Genomic DNA, 15918 nt, shown 5'->3' on the forward strand with positions numbered 1-15918 from the left:
GGACCCAACACACCAGGCAGCCCAGCAAGGCCAGCTGCAAGCCCAGCGAGGGCCCAACAAATGATTCAACAATATCAGCTTTCACACCGAGACGATCAACCAGGGCAAGAAGAGCCCCAGATCGACTCACATTGTAAATAGTTACACTATTGACTTTGGCGGGGGGGGGAACGTTGTTATATATGTAAACTTGTAATTACTCTGTATAGCCACCAAAGGGGCTCATCCCCTGGAGTCCCAAGGGATTCCATAATCCCTTGGGAGCATGGGTATTTAAGGAGGCCTCACAGGTTGGAGAAGCATTCTGGAGACCTGCAATAAAAGACTACGGTCACACTTTACTTTGAGCTCACAGTATTCAGTCTGACTCTTTCTCCATACATAACAGTTACATTACAATTACTCACCAAGTTCAAGACGGAAATGACCAATACAGTTGTTATGGCAACAAGAATCAGTGGTAGCCGTACTATCGGTTTCTTTGTAACAGTTTCAGAGATGGCAAAGAACAAGTTTGAACATGAGCTGTTCATCCAGTGCTTTGTGAGAAACAGAAGAGAGGTGTAAGGTGAAATTTTGTCACATTTTTAGCAATTTCTTTTGCAAAATTTTCACTGAGCCAAATAAAAATTCAAAAATAACCAGTGTTAAGGTAGCTTCATTATATTTCTCAAGTTTAAGGGCCCAAGTTTCCACATGATTTGCGCCTGATTTTTTAGGAGCAACTGGTGGAGAACGGACTATCTTAGAATTCGCAATTCTCCACATTTTTTTTTCTGCAGTTCTAGTCAGGTAGAACAGTTCTACTTTGGAACAGAATTTTTTCTTCAAAAGGGGGCGTGTCCGGCCACTGACGCCTGATTTGAAAGTTTCCACAGTGAAAATGTACTCCAAACTAAAGTAGAATGGAGCAAGTGAAGATTTTTGTAGAACTGAAAAAACCTGTTCTACACATTAAAAAATCAGGCGCAGGTTACAAATCAGGCATCCAGAACGAGGTGGGGGGGAGGGGGGGGGGGGGAAGGGAACTCATTAAATTCTACAATCAATCCTTATTTATACTTATGCAAATATTATATAAATAAATCCAACCTGAATAAACATTTATAAGCAAAGAAAAGATTAAATAAATCATCTTCCTACCTGTGTGAAAGTGCTTCAGCCAGGAAGAATGGTGCAGCAAGCCTCACAAAACGAGGGAGCCGACCGAACGCGGGCGGGGGGGGGGGTGGAGGGGAGGAGGAGTGAGCCGACCGAACGCGGGCGGAGGGGGGAGGGAACCGACTGAACGCGGGCGGGGGCGGGAGGGAAGGGGAGGGAGCCGACCGAACGCGGGCGGAGGGGGGAGGGAACCGACCGAACGCGGGCGGAGGGGGGAGGGAACCGACCGAACGCGGGCGGGAGGGAAGGGGAGGGAGCCGACCGAACGCGGGCGGGGGGGAGGGAGCCGACCGAACGCGGGCGGAGGGGGGAGGGAACCGACCGAACGCGGGCGGAGGGGGGAGGGAACCGACCGAACGCGGGCGGAGGGGGGAGGGAACCGACCGAACGCGGGCGGAGGGGGGAGGGAACCGACCGAACGCGGGCGGAGGGGGGAGGGAACCGACCGAACGCGGGCGGAGGGGGGAGGGAACCGACCGAACGCGGGCGGAGGGGGGAGGGAACCGACCGAACGCGGGCGGAGGGGGGAGGGAACCGACCGAACGCGGGCGGGAGGGAAGGGGAGGGAGCCGACCGAACGCGGGCGGGAGGGAGGGAGCCGACCGAACGCGGGCGGGAGGGAGGGAGCCGACCGAACGCGGGCGGGAGGGAGGGAGCCGACCGAACGCGGGCGGGAGGGGAGGGAGCCGACCGAACGCGGGCGGGAGGGAGGGAGCCGACCGAACGCGGGTGGGGGGGGGGGGAATGGAATGGAGCCATTCCAGATGGCTGGCGGGAAAGAGAGAAGGCTGCAGGAAGCCTCAGAAATTGAGGAGCCATTTCCCGACGGCAAAAGGGGGAGGTTGTCGGGAAACGGCTGCCTCAACTTTCTGAGGCTTCTTGCACCCTTCTCACTGCTACAAGAAGCCTCTGTGCTGATGGCAATGTACTTTTATAAAAAAATTTTCAAAAACTAAACAGCTACAAAGAACTACAAAGAACTACAAAAATGGCCGAGTGCCAATGTTTTTTTCACACTGAGCATGCGCGAACGCTCCAACGTGCACGTGCAGCGTTGCCGGCAGGAAAAAAAACTAATTTAAATAGTACCCGCCCCCTCCCACTTACAAAATCGGCGCGAGTGTAGGCTCCGCCCCCCTGGGCGCCGCACCAAGCAGACAAGGAGCTGCAAAGCGCTCCAGAATCGCTTGTTTTTTTTTCCGGCGCCGTTTTAGGCGCGAAAAACGGGCGCCCAGCTCGGAGGGGTGCCCGTTTTTTTTATCATGTGGAAACTTGGGCCCTAAATGTTTAAGTATCACATTTAGGAAATTTGTTTCCACAAGTTCAAATTTGAGGAAACATTAGCACTTACTAGCTAATGATTAAAGTGGTTCAGAATACAGCAGAATGGTATTCCAGTCTTTTAAGAAAATGAGGTAGAGGTGATAATTGTGTTGATGGTGGTAGTGATGATGGTACGGGTAATTGTAGCAGTTGTATCATCATGGATTTATATACGGCCTTTATCTCAAGGCCATAAAACAGCTAATGGAATTCTTGAGGTATAAAATATAAAAGCCAAGGTGTAATAATAAGCCTATATACAATCTTAATAAGACCTCAGGTATAGTACTGTGTGTAGGATTGGGCTGCACACTTTCACAAAAATAGTGATGCTTTAGAGAGGGTGCTGCCTAGTATGAGAAAATACAAATAGAGACTTGAAAAATTGGGTCTTTTATCGTTAGAACACCACAGATTACGGGGAAATATGATAGACGTATTTAAAATGATGAAAGTATAGGTCAGGATAGATAGAAGCAGACTGTTTCCAGTGGTTGATGGGCCAAGAATGAGGGACCATAGAGACAAGATTAAATGCAAGAAATTTAGAACAGAAAGCAGGAGAAATATCTTTACACAGAAAATTGTGAGGCTGTGGAATTCACTTCCAATATTAGTGGTTGAGGCAGAAACTGTGTCAAGATTACACTAGATAATTGGATGAAAGGAAAAAGTGGATGAAGGGATATGCGAACAATGTGGGTAAATGTGATTAGAACTATTTATTTGCATAGAGGGAAAACACTGACACGGGCTACTTTTTTCTGTATTATAATTTCTATGTATAACAGGCACAGAATTGGTACCTGTACAGCGTATAAAGTTTTGAAATATTTTAAACCAAAGTTGCAAAAAATCAGCAATTGATGACAGCAGAAAATGTAGATAATAAATCAACAGATTTTCTTGGCTACAATATTTTTTTTTCAACTCACCTTTAGATGACCAGCAAAACAAATGAAGAGAGTGATCAGAAGAATAATGGCAGCAGTTCCAAATGATATTCCCAGCTGAATATTGCTATTGAGAAAAGCATACTTGGTTGAAGGTGCAATCAGGTTATAAAATGTTTTAAATTTAAAGCTGATTAAGATTCGCAAATGCAGTACTTACTGTGGCATAACAAGCATGTGGATCACAAATATGCAAAGGAATATCAAAGTGGCACAACCAACATAATACTTCAAGGAAGGAAGACTGACTGAACGATACTGGAAGAAAGGAACAAGGCAGCCATTGCAGGAAATGATGAAAACAACAATTACATTTTTTGCCCTCCAATTTTTCTTCCCTTTTTTTGAACATGGTGAATCACATACGAGTACAGTTTCATAAAAACTTACATCCAAGTAACATTTTTAAATAGAGGTTGACAAAGGGTGAGAGGTTAGGAAACAGCAGTTCGGAGAAGTCATCAGAAAGGGTGAGATTGAAGAGATAGGTTTTAGAGGAGGCTTTTGGGGATAAGATGTAGCAAGGTAGAGGGGTTTGCGAAGAGAGTTCAAGCAATGAACAGGATTGGAGCTGTATTTATACAAAATAGTTTTAATTCAGTTTCAAAACTTTCCATAACAAAAAGATTAGCTTTAATCTCTTAATTCTTAAAGGTTCTTCTGTTACTGAATGATATTCAGTTAACTAAATTTCACCTATTTATTTGTCGTGCATCTTCATTTAAATCCTACAATAATCCCTTATCCCGCGGAATTACTACGAGCTTTAAACAGTTAAACAATAAAAACATGGCTTCATAGATTTTGTAAAAAGTATGAATTTTTAATTCCTGAGTGATGCACTGATATTTACTGCAGAGTAGACTGGTTTTGACAGTGAAAATTCATCAAAGATTGGACACTTGCTTTTTTTGTGAAGAGGAAAAACCAAGAATAAAAGAATGATCATGATGAGCACTAGTAGAGTGTTCAAAATATTGTTATTTTCTGTAAAATTGTTATGTTTGTTGCTTTGTATTATTACAGAATAAAAATTATTGCTGATGTTGACTAGCTTTAATACTGCACTGTTTTGCAGCATCACAGTGCATAAACTGAACCGAAACAAAACCAGTTCCCAGGGAGATACGAGTTTTCTCAAACCTGCTGGGATCCAAGGGCTACGATAACAGACCTCAACCATGATTTCTCAGAGTGCACATATTAGTGTACTTACTTGTTTTTCTAGTCCCTTTTCACTGAAAGACAACAGCATGCGGGAAAAGACACCACATTTAACCCATTGTCTGTAAAAGGAAAAAATGTTGCAAGCATGAGCCAACGGTTTATAGATATATTGCGCATATAGCCAAATTGCTGCAAGCAATCAAATCAGATTATTATCTCTAAAATGAACCCTAGTGTTTACATTCAAAGATCTGCTTTCTATCTCCCTATATCTCCTCTCCTCTCCTGAAGGTGGTATCATGCAGCAATATTCCATAGGGACTAAAAGCCCTTCTGTATTTTAGCAAAGTGGCTGCTCTTCATGCGAGTCTAGAAACTAGGCTATTCTATCAAGGCAGCAGCATCTCTATCATGGGCATCATAATAAAACCCAATCCTATCTCACCTAATGTCCACATACCTGAAAATTCAACTGGGGTCATTAGACTGCAATTTCAAACAGGAACCTTGAATTAAGTTTTTTTTACCCACCCTCTTCCACCTGGGAGACATTTGAGGTAAGTTTCCGTGAAGGTTCTCCTGATCTCCCGCCGTAACTTCAGCAGAAGATAAGTGGAAACCCCCAAGAAACAGATGGCCATTTAAGCCATTTCGCACTGAAATTACGGCAGGAAATCAGGAGAAAAACCATGGACATTCTACCTATAATCAAAGGTTAACCAACATTGCCATGGCTGAGATCTACATATTAGGCACAGATTAAACCTTCTTGATATATATGACTCAGATTGGTCTCTCCTGAGCCACTGACTGTTCCTGCATCTCATCTTTCTGTTTTGAATTACTTTAATGTTAGTTAAACCAATGACCAAAGTTTAAAACAGGGAAGTTGTTGACAACTAATCATTTTCCAACCTCAAACATGCAACCATTTACAAATTCCCATTCCACATTTAGGGCTCAATTTTGGCCAGGAGTAGCTCCGTTTGTTTTGGAGTAACCTGCTTTTTCTGGCGTAACTTAAAAATCCCCAGTTTCCCCAATCAATTTGCACCAGCGTAACTCACTTAGTTACGTTTTGTTTTAAGGTTGGGTTTTTTTCTCAAAAGGGGGCGTTACCAGCCACCTACGCAGGTTCTGCCCATTTAGGCAACTTTGGCCAGCTAATAGTTACTCAATTTCTACTTAGGCCAGCGTATGTGGCCACTTGAGAAAACCCTTGCAGAGAGTTAAAGAAATCGGCACAGGTAGGTACATCGGAGGCCATTCGGTCTGGGATAGGGGAGGGAAGCAGAGAGGACCTGCACCTAAACCAACCAAGCCTTACCCATAACAATGTTTTCAAACAAAAAGTACTAACAAGTCAATAAGAAATAAAAAATTGAAGTCCTACCTTCATCTTCAAACTGGGCCCAGGAAGGCAGCAGGCCAGCCGGTGCGGGAGGCCACTCGGCCAGGGCTAGGGGCGGGCAGGAAAACTGATAGAAGTCACTGGCAGGCAGAAGCACGATCAGTTTTCCTACCCACCCCTAGCCCCTGTACTTTGCCTCTAATTAACATAAGTTCTGCAATCTCATTCAGCCAGCCTCGAATGCTAGGCTACGTAAAAATAGAAACTCGACATTGCAAAAAACATTTGCTCAACCCGACAGTAGTAAGTGCAACCAGTTCCATAAAGGAAAAATATATTCCACTCCTCAGCCTTTATCTTAATGTACAAACAAATTCACCAAGATACTCTGTCATAAAACTATAGGGTAAACTCAGCAGTCCCACACTCTCAGTAAGGAGCCATGCTCAAAGGGTTTCCTTTGGGTTTTCTTTGAGTACAGCCTGGAGGCCACTCAGCCAGGGCTAGGAGCGGGCAGGAGAACTGATAGAAATCACTGACAGGCAGGAGCACCATCAGTTCCCCTGCCCACCCCTAGCTCAACAAAGGAGGCAGAATAAATGCAGAGAATTTTACCTAAAGGAGCCCAGCAACAGAGAGAGGAAGAACATCGCCACGCTCTGAAACTGAGAGACCTACATCAATCGAAGACTTTTGTTGCAGACTCGCAGCGCCACTGCTCATGCGCGGACATCACCAGCGGACTCCACTGCGCACGTGCAGACGTCCCGGCTCATTTTCCAGTGCAGAACCGCTGGCTCCACTCCCGACTCGACTGGCCATGCTGCGCGACTGCAGTGAAGAGGCTGGACAGCGGCCAAAGTGGCAACAGTTTTTTCGGCGCACCTCAGTACATAGATAAGCGGTGCAACTCTGGTAAGTGTGCCAAAAAACAGGCTCGGCCAAAATTGAGGCCAATGAAACTCCCCCAAATTTAAACTCAAAGACAATAAAAACTATTAAAATATTTATTGCCCATTTGTTGTTGGATATATGGTAGAGAAATAATATTAAACTTGCATAAAACATTGGTTAGACCACACTTAGAATATTATGTACATTCTGGTCTCCATATTATAAAAAGGATGTAGAGGCACTGGAGAAGGTACAAAGAAGATTCACAAGGATGATACCAAAGCTGAGAGATTATAACTACCAGGAAAGACGGAAGCTCTTTTCTCAAAAGACTGAGAGTGACCAGATAGAGGTCTTTAAGATAATCAGAGGGTAGGGTAGATAGGGTAGAAATTTGATAAGGTAGGTGTGGAGAAAGTGTTTCCACTGGACCAAAACTAGAGGCCATAAATATAAGATAATCACTAATAAATCCAACAGGAATTTAGAAGAAACTTTTTTTTACCTAAAGAGTGGTGAGAATGTGGAATGTGTAGAGTAGTTGGGGCAAATTGCACAGATGCAGTTAAGGGGAAGCTAAATAAGCATATGAGGGAGAAAGGAATAGAAGTGTATGCCGATATGGTGAGATGAAGAGGAGTAGGAGGAGGCTCATGTGGAGCATAAAGGCTGGCACAGAACAGTTGGGCCAAATGGCATTTCTGTGCTATAGAGTATAATGTAGCACAATCTACAAACGTGTGTTGGGGGTGATGACAATTTGTCTTAATCAAGATGACAGGTGCAGAATAAAGTTCCTTCGACTGTGCCCACTTACAAGAGATTCTCCCCATTACACCTAACCCCATTCTCAAGAATCACACATTTGTAAAAAATAAAAGGAAAGTTGCTTCCCCTTGTTGTTCTAAGGATGCAAGCTAGATCTTGAGTTCGTGTAACTGAATAAGCTGTGCTTTGCTTATTTACCTTCTCTTATAGACAGACCGAGTATTCATTTGGTAATGCACATTGCTATATTGCATCAAACACAAACATGATTGATTGATTCAAGAGTTTTATTTAATTACATATAGATGAGTAATCCAACCTAACCAGATTTAGTAAAATGGTAAAATATTTTGGCAAAATATCTAGAAGTACTTGTCTGTTAATGTTCTGTGATAAATTGTTGCGCAATATACTTGGTTAGTGTATTGTAGCTGAAAATGCTTCCCTGCAAAATTCTGAAGCAATACATTTTATAAAAGATGATGTCAACCACGTCCATTATATCCACTACGCTGTAGTGAGGTCAGTGTATTTGAACTGCATAACTCAGAGAATGATTTAAAAAAAAATCTAAAATGAAATCTGTTGAGCTTTCAGTATCTCTCTTCTATTAATTGTGGAAATTGACGCCTTCAGTTCTTCACCAAAATGGCCGTTCTTCATGTTTGAGCCCAGATAATGGATAGTAATGGGCTCATCACCATGGATGGCATCACAACTAAGCTTGATACTTTCATTAACTCAAGTCTTCGTACACACACACACACTTTCCAGATCACAATATTTTACTGCCTGGCTGCGATTGTACGAACCTCGGTGGGTCTGTGGCGAGCGACATCAGTAGCAGATTCTGATCCCGCTGCAGTCTCCATCCCGGCCTCTGAAATGAATTTCCCTTGATTGGGCTTGTTAAGCCCGCCCAGCGAGTTTCCCAGCAAATTAGAGGAAGCAGGGTCTGGTGACATCACCAGTTTCCTTACAGAGACCATGGCCAACTTTCTTTTGACATTTGTTTTTGTCAGTATTCTACAGCATTGAGGTGTTGCAAACACTGACGAGCATAGCACTGCTGCACCCAGGCTCTCCCATGGCTCCCTCCATATGCTTGTGGAGGGAGTCGCAGCACACAGGGAGTCCTCTTCCCCTCCCATGGGCAGAAGAGACTTCCCCAGGAGATTAACACAATCTGGTTACACATTGCAGAGGAGATCACAAGCAGGGATATGGTCAGGAGGACCTGGACCTGGGTGCAGCGCCACAAATGTTTAAATGATGCCTGTAGATCACGAAACATTAGTACCAAGCCACACTCAACATCATCCTGCTGTGCCTCTCATCACATCCCCATCACTCTGCCTTCCCTACCCTACTCCTGCATATCCTTACTCACACCAACTTACCTTGCACCTCGACCCATCCATCTCTCTCTATCTACATTATCACTTCCCCATCTCATTAGTCACCCCTCACACTCACCCTTATCCTAGTCCAATCATACCAACTGACAGCATACAAGGGTAGGCACTTAGGTGTTTTAGCCAACGTTCATTTAAGGTTTGTGTTAATGTGGTGTCAAACATTGAAACCTTTATTTTGAACACTTTGCGTTCTTGGATAGATTTGTGTGCACCTTTGGAAGTGGCTTAGTGAGTTGCAGTGAATGGGGAGACATATACACCACCCATTGGTCAGGAGTGTGAAAGGAATGGCTTGGGCATTGCAGGGATGTTTTATGGTGCTGGTGTGGGGTGGTGCCAACCTGGTGCATCATGTGGCAACCAGGGTGTACAGCATCAAGTGAAGTAAATCTGGCCATGGTGAGGCCATCCATGGCCTCCCGGGCAGCAATGTGATCAGGTGCTGATACCCTGTGTCAAATGCAGCATCAGTTGATTACGGAGAAGGTTGGAGTTGTTTTTAGTGCTGTTGGTGTGCCTGGCGATGCTGGTGTTGGGGCTGATTGTGGTGGGATTCTGAGGACCAAGGTGAGAGTTTCAAGGGCACTCCTGCTGATGCAATAGATGGTAGGTGAATTATAGATGACAGAAACGATCTATCAATGGTGGGAGCGGTAATGAGGTCAGACTGGATGGAGACGTGTAAAGACTTGCAGCATCCTGAATCTGTAGTGGATATGCTATTTAGAAACGCAGTTTAGCTACTAAAGATTGTAATTACCTCCCCCACTGCTGCCTGTTAGGTCAGCGCTGACAGACCCGACATTTGGTAAAGATGCATGGTGGCGGGTTCACAGCAAGGTCCCAAACCACTTTCCCACCCAACTCGCCTCCAGCCCTCTGTTTTTTTTATTCCCGGAACTGTAACTAATGTTCCAACTCAGGTCAGCCAGCTCAGTTACACTTGGAATTGAACCAGGGTCCTTTCTAGCATTTGTACTGCACCATACATTGAATTTTAAAATTATTTTACTTAGAATATAAAACAAAAATACAAGGAAGAGCATTTTATTGTTATGCTCCCAAAATTAAGATTGTTGCTTTATTTTGGAATATTTTTTACGTTCAGTGATTACTCACAAGGGTTTCAATATCCAAAGGTTACTAAAATGCAGTTAAAAAAAGATTAAAATGTTACATACTTATGTGAATTTAGCCCATCAATTGTTGTTATCATTTTTTCATGCAGCTCCTCTTCAAATCGTCTTTTTTGTGATTTGTTTCTAGAGTTAAGATTGTAATTACTAGATACAATATACACAGTATTTCTCACAAATATGCAACCCATACATCATGTGTGTAAAGTCTATAGTTACTCAGCCGTTTGTACTACACGACAGCTGCTTGTGTAAAGCTCTTTCAAATGTTATCTTGCAGCCACTTATTATGACGACTGAAGAATCAAGAAATGAAATAAATTAGAACTGAAAATGCATTAAGGGAACTGATGTGGGGTTATATAACATGCATGTCCAGTGTTGAAAACCACAATATTCTCAAAACATGTAATAGCATGTAAGGTTAAATGAGAAGGTATCAACTTTTAAGCAGTAAAAATTAGTGCACTTCAGAAAAAAGTTACTCCCGTTACAAAATCTCTAGGACTGACTACTTGTATCAAATGAGTGTTACTTTGGTAGATGTTGCTAATTAATTTCAACAAATACAGCAACATTCCTGTAAATAGACCAGAAGATTTCATATTTTGAAGGCGTTATAACAGGTAATCAAAATGACAAATTGAAGGTGCAGTCACAGTATGTTTGAAATTAAATGCTTTACTGAAACAAGTGGTTGAGATGCAAGAATTAGGTGCACTTGTGTGGAGAAAGCAAAATTCACTCAATTCATCAACTAAATGAAAATAGTGCAATGGCAACGATTCAGTAGATTTCAGTGTCATATTTATATATGACTAAGTAGACAGGGCAAACGTATTTTTAAAACTGGGTGCAGCCAAGAGTTGTTGTTAAATAACGCTTTATGCTATTGGCTCCCAACAAGCAATCTTACGCAGCTGGCAGTAACACAAAAGTAAATCCAACAGATTCTTTTGGATCAGCTATTGGGAAGACTCAGTAAAACAGCTTTCCCCAGCCAGTGGTCTTAATGCATCTGAATAGCTTACTTTGCTGTTGCTGCTGGTTGCACAAGATCTACATGTCAAGAGTTGGTGGCACTAGAGTGCTATAAAAGCAGCATTAAGGAAGCTCACTATAACTTTTTAGCAACAGAACCACCAAAAGGTTGGACCAAAGCCCCAGTCGGCTTTGAATTCAAGCTAATTAAATTATTGAAACAAAAGCATGAGAGGCTGCAGGTACTCAGCAGGTCAGATAGCATCCGCCAAGAAATCACAAGGTAATTGGCATTTCAGATATAAAACATTTCCTCAGAACTGAAAGATATTGGCCCTGAAATTACGGCCTCTCTGGGTGAGTACGATGTGCGCATGTGCCCGAAGAGGCCCCGCAAGTTCCGGGTTAAGGCGCGCGAAGCGCATGCACCTGAATCTGGCACTTGCGATCTGTCAATGACATATCGCACACATCCCTGGGAGAAGGGCCTTCGCGGGCAGGCACAGGCGTAAGATCTGCTTTTACCAGCGTAAGAGTTTTAATAGATAAAAAAAAATTACTTATTTTTATATTAAAAACTCTGTTTATGAAGGTAAGTTTATTTTTAACACTATTAAAATATTTTTTTTTAAATTTCAAACAAATATTCTTCTCTAAAACATTTAAGTTAATGCAATTTCTATTAATTTTTTTTTTTTTTTAAGTGTTTTTTTAATTTCTGTTTTTCTAATTTTTAGGGATATTCTCTTTGATAGTACTCAGAGCTCCCATTACTATGAATGAGAATACTACATTGTGATTGGTGGTCCAGACCCATGTGATCCCAGGATGCACATATGTGGGCCTCTGCACTGGGCTGCACATCTAGGCCTCGGAGAGCAAGTGTTCGTTCCTCCGGGACCAGCAGGTACTTTCGTAAAAAGAATTTAGATTAGAAGAAACAAGGCAAAGGGGGAAAAATAAACACAGACACACATACAGGAAAGGATGAAGAGGTAGAAATTGCATAACACCAGCCTGCCAGAGAGTTGGAGCGAGCTACGAGGGTGAGCCGATTGAGTTGCCTGTGAAGTAGCGGATCACTGCTGCTCCTCCTAGCTTCACAGCAAGGTGTTTTTGTAAAAAAAATTGTTTCACAACATACCTTTCATTGACGGATGCAGGGGCTGCTGAAGAACCGTGAGCAGGACAAGCCTAACATTTCCCCCACTCATCGCTGACTAATTTTGAAAAGGCGTTTGGTTCCTAATCAACATATTCAAAGGGCCTAAAGCCGGTTTACACGTCCATCTGGATCATTGGCCCTGATATTGGCAGGGGCGGGTTTCGTAGACCGGCGGGGGTTGGAATTTCGGATGGGAAACCCAAACTTTTATTAAAAAGAACAGCAGGATTCTCGCCACCCCCCTCCCTCCACCCCAGAAGTCACTCAGATTGACAGGCTTGGCTTCCAGTCAGGCAGGGAGCACTCCAGAGCAGGCCGCAGCCCCAGGTTGGGAGCCTGCAGCTGCTACTGGGAGGGGTGCGGTGCAATCCCCATCTGTGTATGGGGGCGTCCAATCCAAAGCAAGAGGGTAAAGCTTGGGGAGGCTGGGGGGGAAGCAGTCCTGTGCCTTCTGGCCCACAAACAGTACTGTAAAGGTACTTATCTTCTCCCCAAAGCTCTCCTCGCCTCCCTTCAGCTGCCGAGTTTCCCGAAACCTGAGAAACCTGGCCAGCCAGCGTTAAACCTGCAAAGCAGGTCAAGTCTGAGGCTGCCAGCCTCAATAAAATATTTAAATGGCCAACCTACCTCCTGGGAGTGGGTTTGCTGCCCAGCCCTTATCCCACTTCCATTAAACCCAGAAGCGGGTGGGTTGGGGTCGTGTTTGAGATTTAAAAAATTTTAACATCTCACTTGACCCCAACCCACCCGTTTTTAAGGGTTAAACTTCAATGGGTGTGCATGTGCATGTGAGAATGTCGGCACGTGTCTTTTTCCCTTGTTCTGTTCCTTCTCATGTGCTGTTCTTTTGTAATGTCTTTCAGTTCTGAGCAAAGGTTTTATACCTGAAACTTCAACTGTCTTGTGTTTTCTCGACAATGCTGCTTGACCAATAACAATATATCTGAGCTAAGGCATAATTATTCGCCCCATGGCACACAATTTTACTGTTTCACTACTGTTGTATGATTCTGACTACAGAGGGAGCAATGTGCAAATCTAAATTCTTAGCATCAATCAAAACTGCACAAAAAGATTTTCTGGAACCATCCAATCAATTAAAATTAATTGCTGCAGCTAGTAAGTAATGCAAGGTCATTTTGAAGACAGAGATCATTGAGGTGTGCTGTGAAACATTTGTTGTATGTAAAATTAAGGTGCATCAAAAAAAAACCTCAGTTTCCTTTTATTTGCAAGTTAATACTGTATAAAATAGACTTTCCAAACCATTTTTACTTTCTGAAATCAAATAAAATAGTTTTGCATTCATGGACCCATCTAAAAATGATCTTTTGCTCCCATAATTTAAGTGTATGTAATAATAACATAATCCATACTGGAGTGTATGGCGTTGATCATGAACCCTCATGAAGATGTTTTGTACCAGTTAGTATTTTAGCATCCTGAAATTTAGATTTAGTTGTATTATGGGTCATTTTATTTACAGAATACAACATAATCAACCAGTTGGTGCTACATTTTGTCATTTGTAAATGCTGTGACAGAAAAGAAGTGCCAGTTTCTTTCCGATCAGTCTCAGTTGCTTAAGATGACACATATGGATATGCTAATGTTGCAATAAGATTTCCTTTTAGAAAAGATAATGTTCTCATGTAGATTGTTTTAGCTTGACTAAGTAGAATGTGAAGAATTCGTAATAATGAGACAACTAAAGGGAGCTTTTTGATGCAAATTTAAAAAATATATAATCAATGCTGATGATTAATTTGGAGAGACAGGACATCTCTCCTCCAATTTTCCTGAAGGCAGTGACTCATACCAGGGTACAGTTCTACAGGTGCTGGCAGCTGAATGGGACTCCACCCAAAATGCCATTCTTCATGCATGAGCCAATCCTCAGTGCAGGTCAGTGACTTCCCCATAGAACAGGGAAAATATCGAGAACTAATAGTTGTCATAAATAACTTGGTTTTAATAAGTCCATTCAGATGTAGTATTAAAGTTGGAAGAACGCTTTCTCCTAATAAAATGCTCTTACCTTCTTTTGCTGGGGAGCAGAAAAGGGAGAGTGAACATTATTGAAATTCAGTTTAATTAACAGTCTATGTCTGGGAAGAGTGTATAACGTAGAAATGCATCAAGGGTAATAGATGAAGGTAAAGTGTGCCACACACGGTCCCAAGGCTGTTTTGTCTTCCCTGGGTCTTTTCTTTCTTGAAAAGAGACCAAGAGAGTAAGTGATAGAAGTGTTTAAAATTATGAAAAGTTTGAACAAATTGGATCCAAGTAAGCTTTTTTGCTGTGCTCAGAATCTAAACACAAAAGGTCATATTTTCAAATTAAGGACAACAAAGAAAATAGGAAATGCAGGAGTTTTTTTTACTAAAAGGGTGGTAAATAAGTGGAACAGATTACCAGCACATGTGATGGAACAAGAAAGCTAATGGGCTTCAAGAAGGAATTAGGCAGGTTCTTGTCAACAATTGGGATTCAGGGTTATTAGAAAGGCACCAAGGGAATACTGTGAAAAGCTGGGCTAGGTGGACCAAAAATCTTCTCTTGCCCGAAACTGTAACAATGGCACGGATTTTGCGGTAAAAATAACGGATTGGCTATCAGCGCTCATCGTTATTAAAGAGTAATTCAGATAGCAACTTCTGGCAACCACACGTACGCAATTAAACACGGAAATCAGGAAGTTGCTGTTTAAGTTGCCCTGCTCCTCCAGAAGCTTCACTATACCTATATCTCGCCAAGAGACCTCCCACAAACATATGGAATGGTGTGAAGTTGCTGTACTTATGTGATACCCACTAAATAGGCCAGGAAGTTAGGGCTTGTCCATTCAAGTGTAAGTGAATTTTTAACAGCGTGATCAATCTTAATTACTGCAAATTAACATCTCTGGCATTGAACATGAACATTTATAGTTGTGGAGTCTCAGTCCTTCAGATTTTAATTATTGTTGCAGATTTTTTAAAATTTAAATTAGTTTTTTTAAAATGTTTTCTTTCAGTCTCCTTTATCTCTGTTAATCCCAGCTTTCATTCCATCTATTTATTTTGCTTCCTGTACACTATTTGGCATTGAATTAAATATTTTAACTTACATTTCCTGCTCAGACTCTGCGTGTCTCAGTAAGGATTCTTTAATCTGATTGGTTAAGGAAATACACAGTTGCTTGTCCTGCTCACACTGTAGAGGGTGGCACGCTGTTTCGGATTTCTAACCACTGCAAGCTCCAGTGCAACAGCCCATAGAAAGGCTGTGGACCAGTGTAAGCGTGATGAACAGCTAACGTCGTTTGTTCACCGCTGACCGCAGAATCCGGGCCTTTGTATTGTAACAGGGTATTATGACACGGCCCTAGACAAGACATTCAAGGCAAAATAGCTGAGCCGAATCTGCCCTCACCTAAAGTCTATGCAAAAGCATTTGCATCAGGGCCCACTGGAGAGCAATTAGAAATTGGAATCCTAGGTAATTTTACCCTGTGCCAGTCCCAAAGACATTGATGTGTAGTGGAGTGCGCCCGCATTGCTCCACTGAGATCAGATAGTTCAGTATATAGCAGGAATTAAAACGGGAGGTCTTCTTGGTA

At 42.6% G+C, this 15918-nt stretch overlaps 1 protein-coding gene across 3 annotated transcripts in view; it reads right to left on the reverse strand.

Annotated features, from left to right (window-relative positions):
- Positions 1 to 15918, reverse strand: part of adcy7 (adenylate cyclase 7) — a 223251-nt gene that overhangs the window by 27710 nt on the left and 179623 nt on the right. For all 3 annotated transcript variants that reach the window (XM_070898024.1, XM_070898025.1, XM_070898026.1), the window contains exons 13-17: positions 10217 to 10297; positions 4654 to 4723; positions 3598 to 3695; positions 3420 to 3504; positions 408 to 539 (exon numbers count right to left, since the gene is read on the reverse strand). In XM_070898024.1, coding sequence (XP_070754125.1) covers positions 408 to 539; positions 3420 to 3504; positions 3598 to 3695; positions 4654 to 4723; positions 10217 to 10297 — 466 coding nt within the window. The remainder of the gene's footprint in view (positions 1 to 407; positions 540 to 3419; positions 3505 to 3597; positions 3696 to 4653; positions 4724 to 10216; positions 10298 to 15918) is intronic.

The sequence above is a fragment of the Pristiophorus japonicus genome, chromosome 13 (genome assembly GCF_044704955.1).
Source record: "Pristiophorus japonicus isolate sPriJap1 chromosome 13, sPriJap1.hap1, whole genome shotgun sequence".
In the NCBI taxonomy this organism is placed as follows: Eukaryota; Metazoa; Chordata; class Chondrichthyes; family Pristiophoridae; genus Pristiophorus; species Pristiophorus japonicus.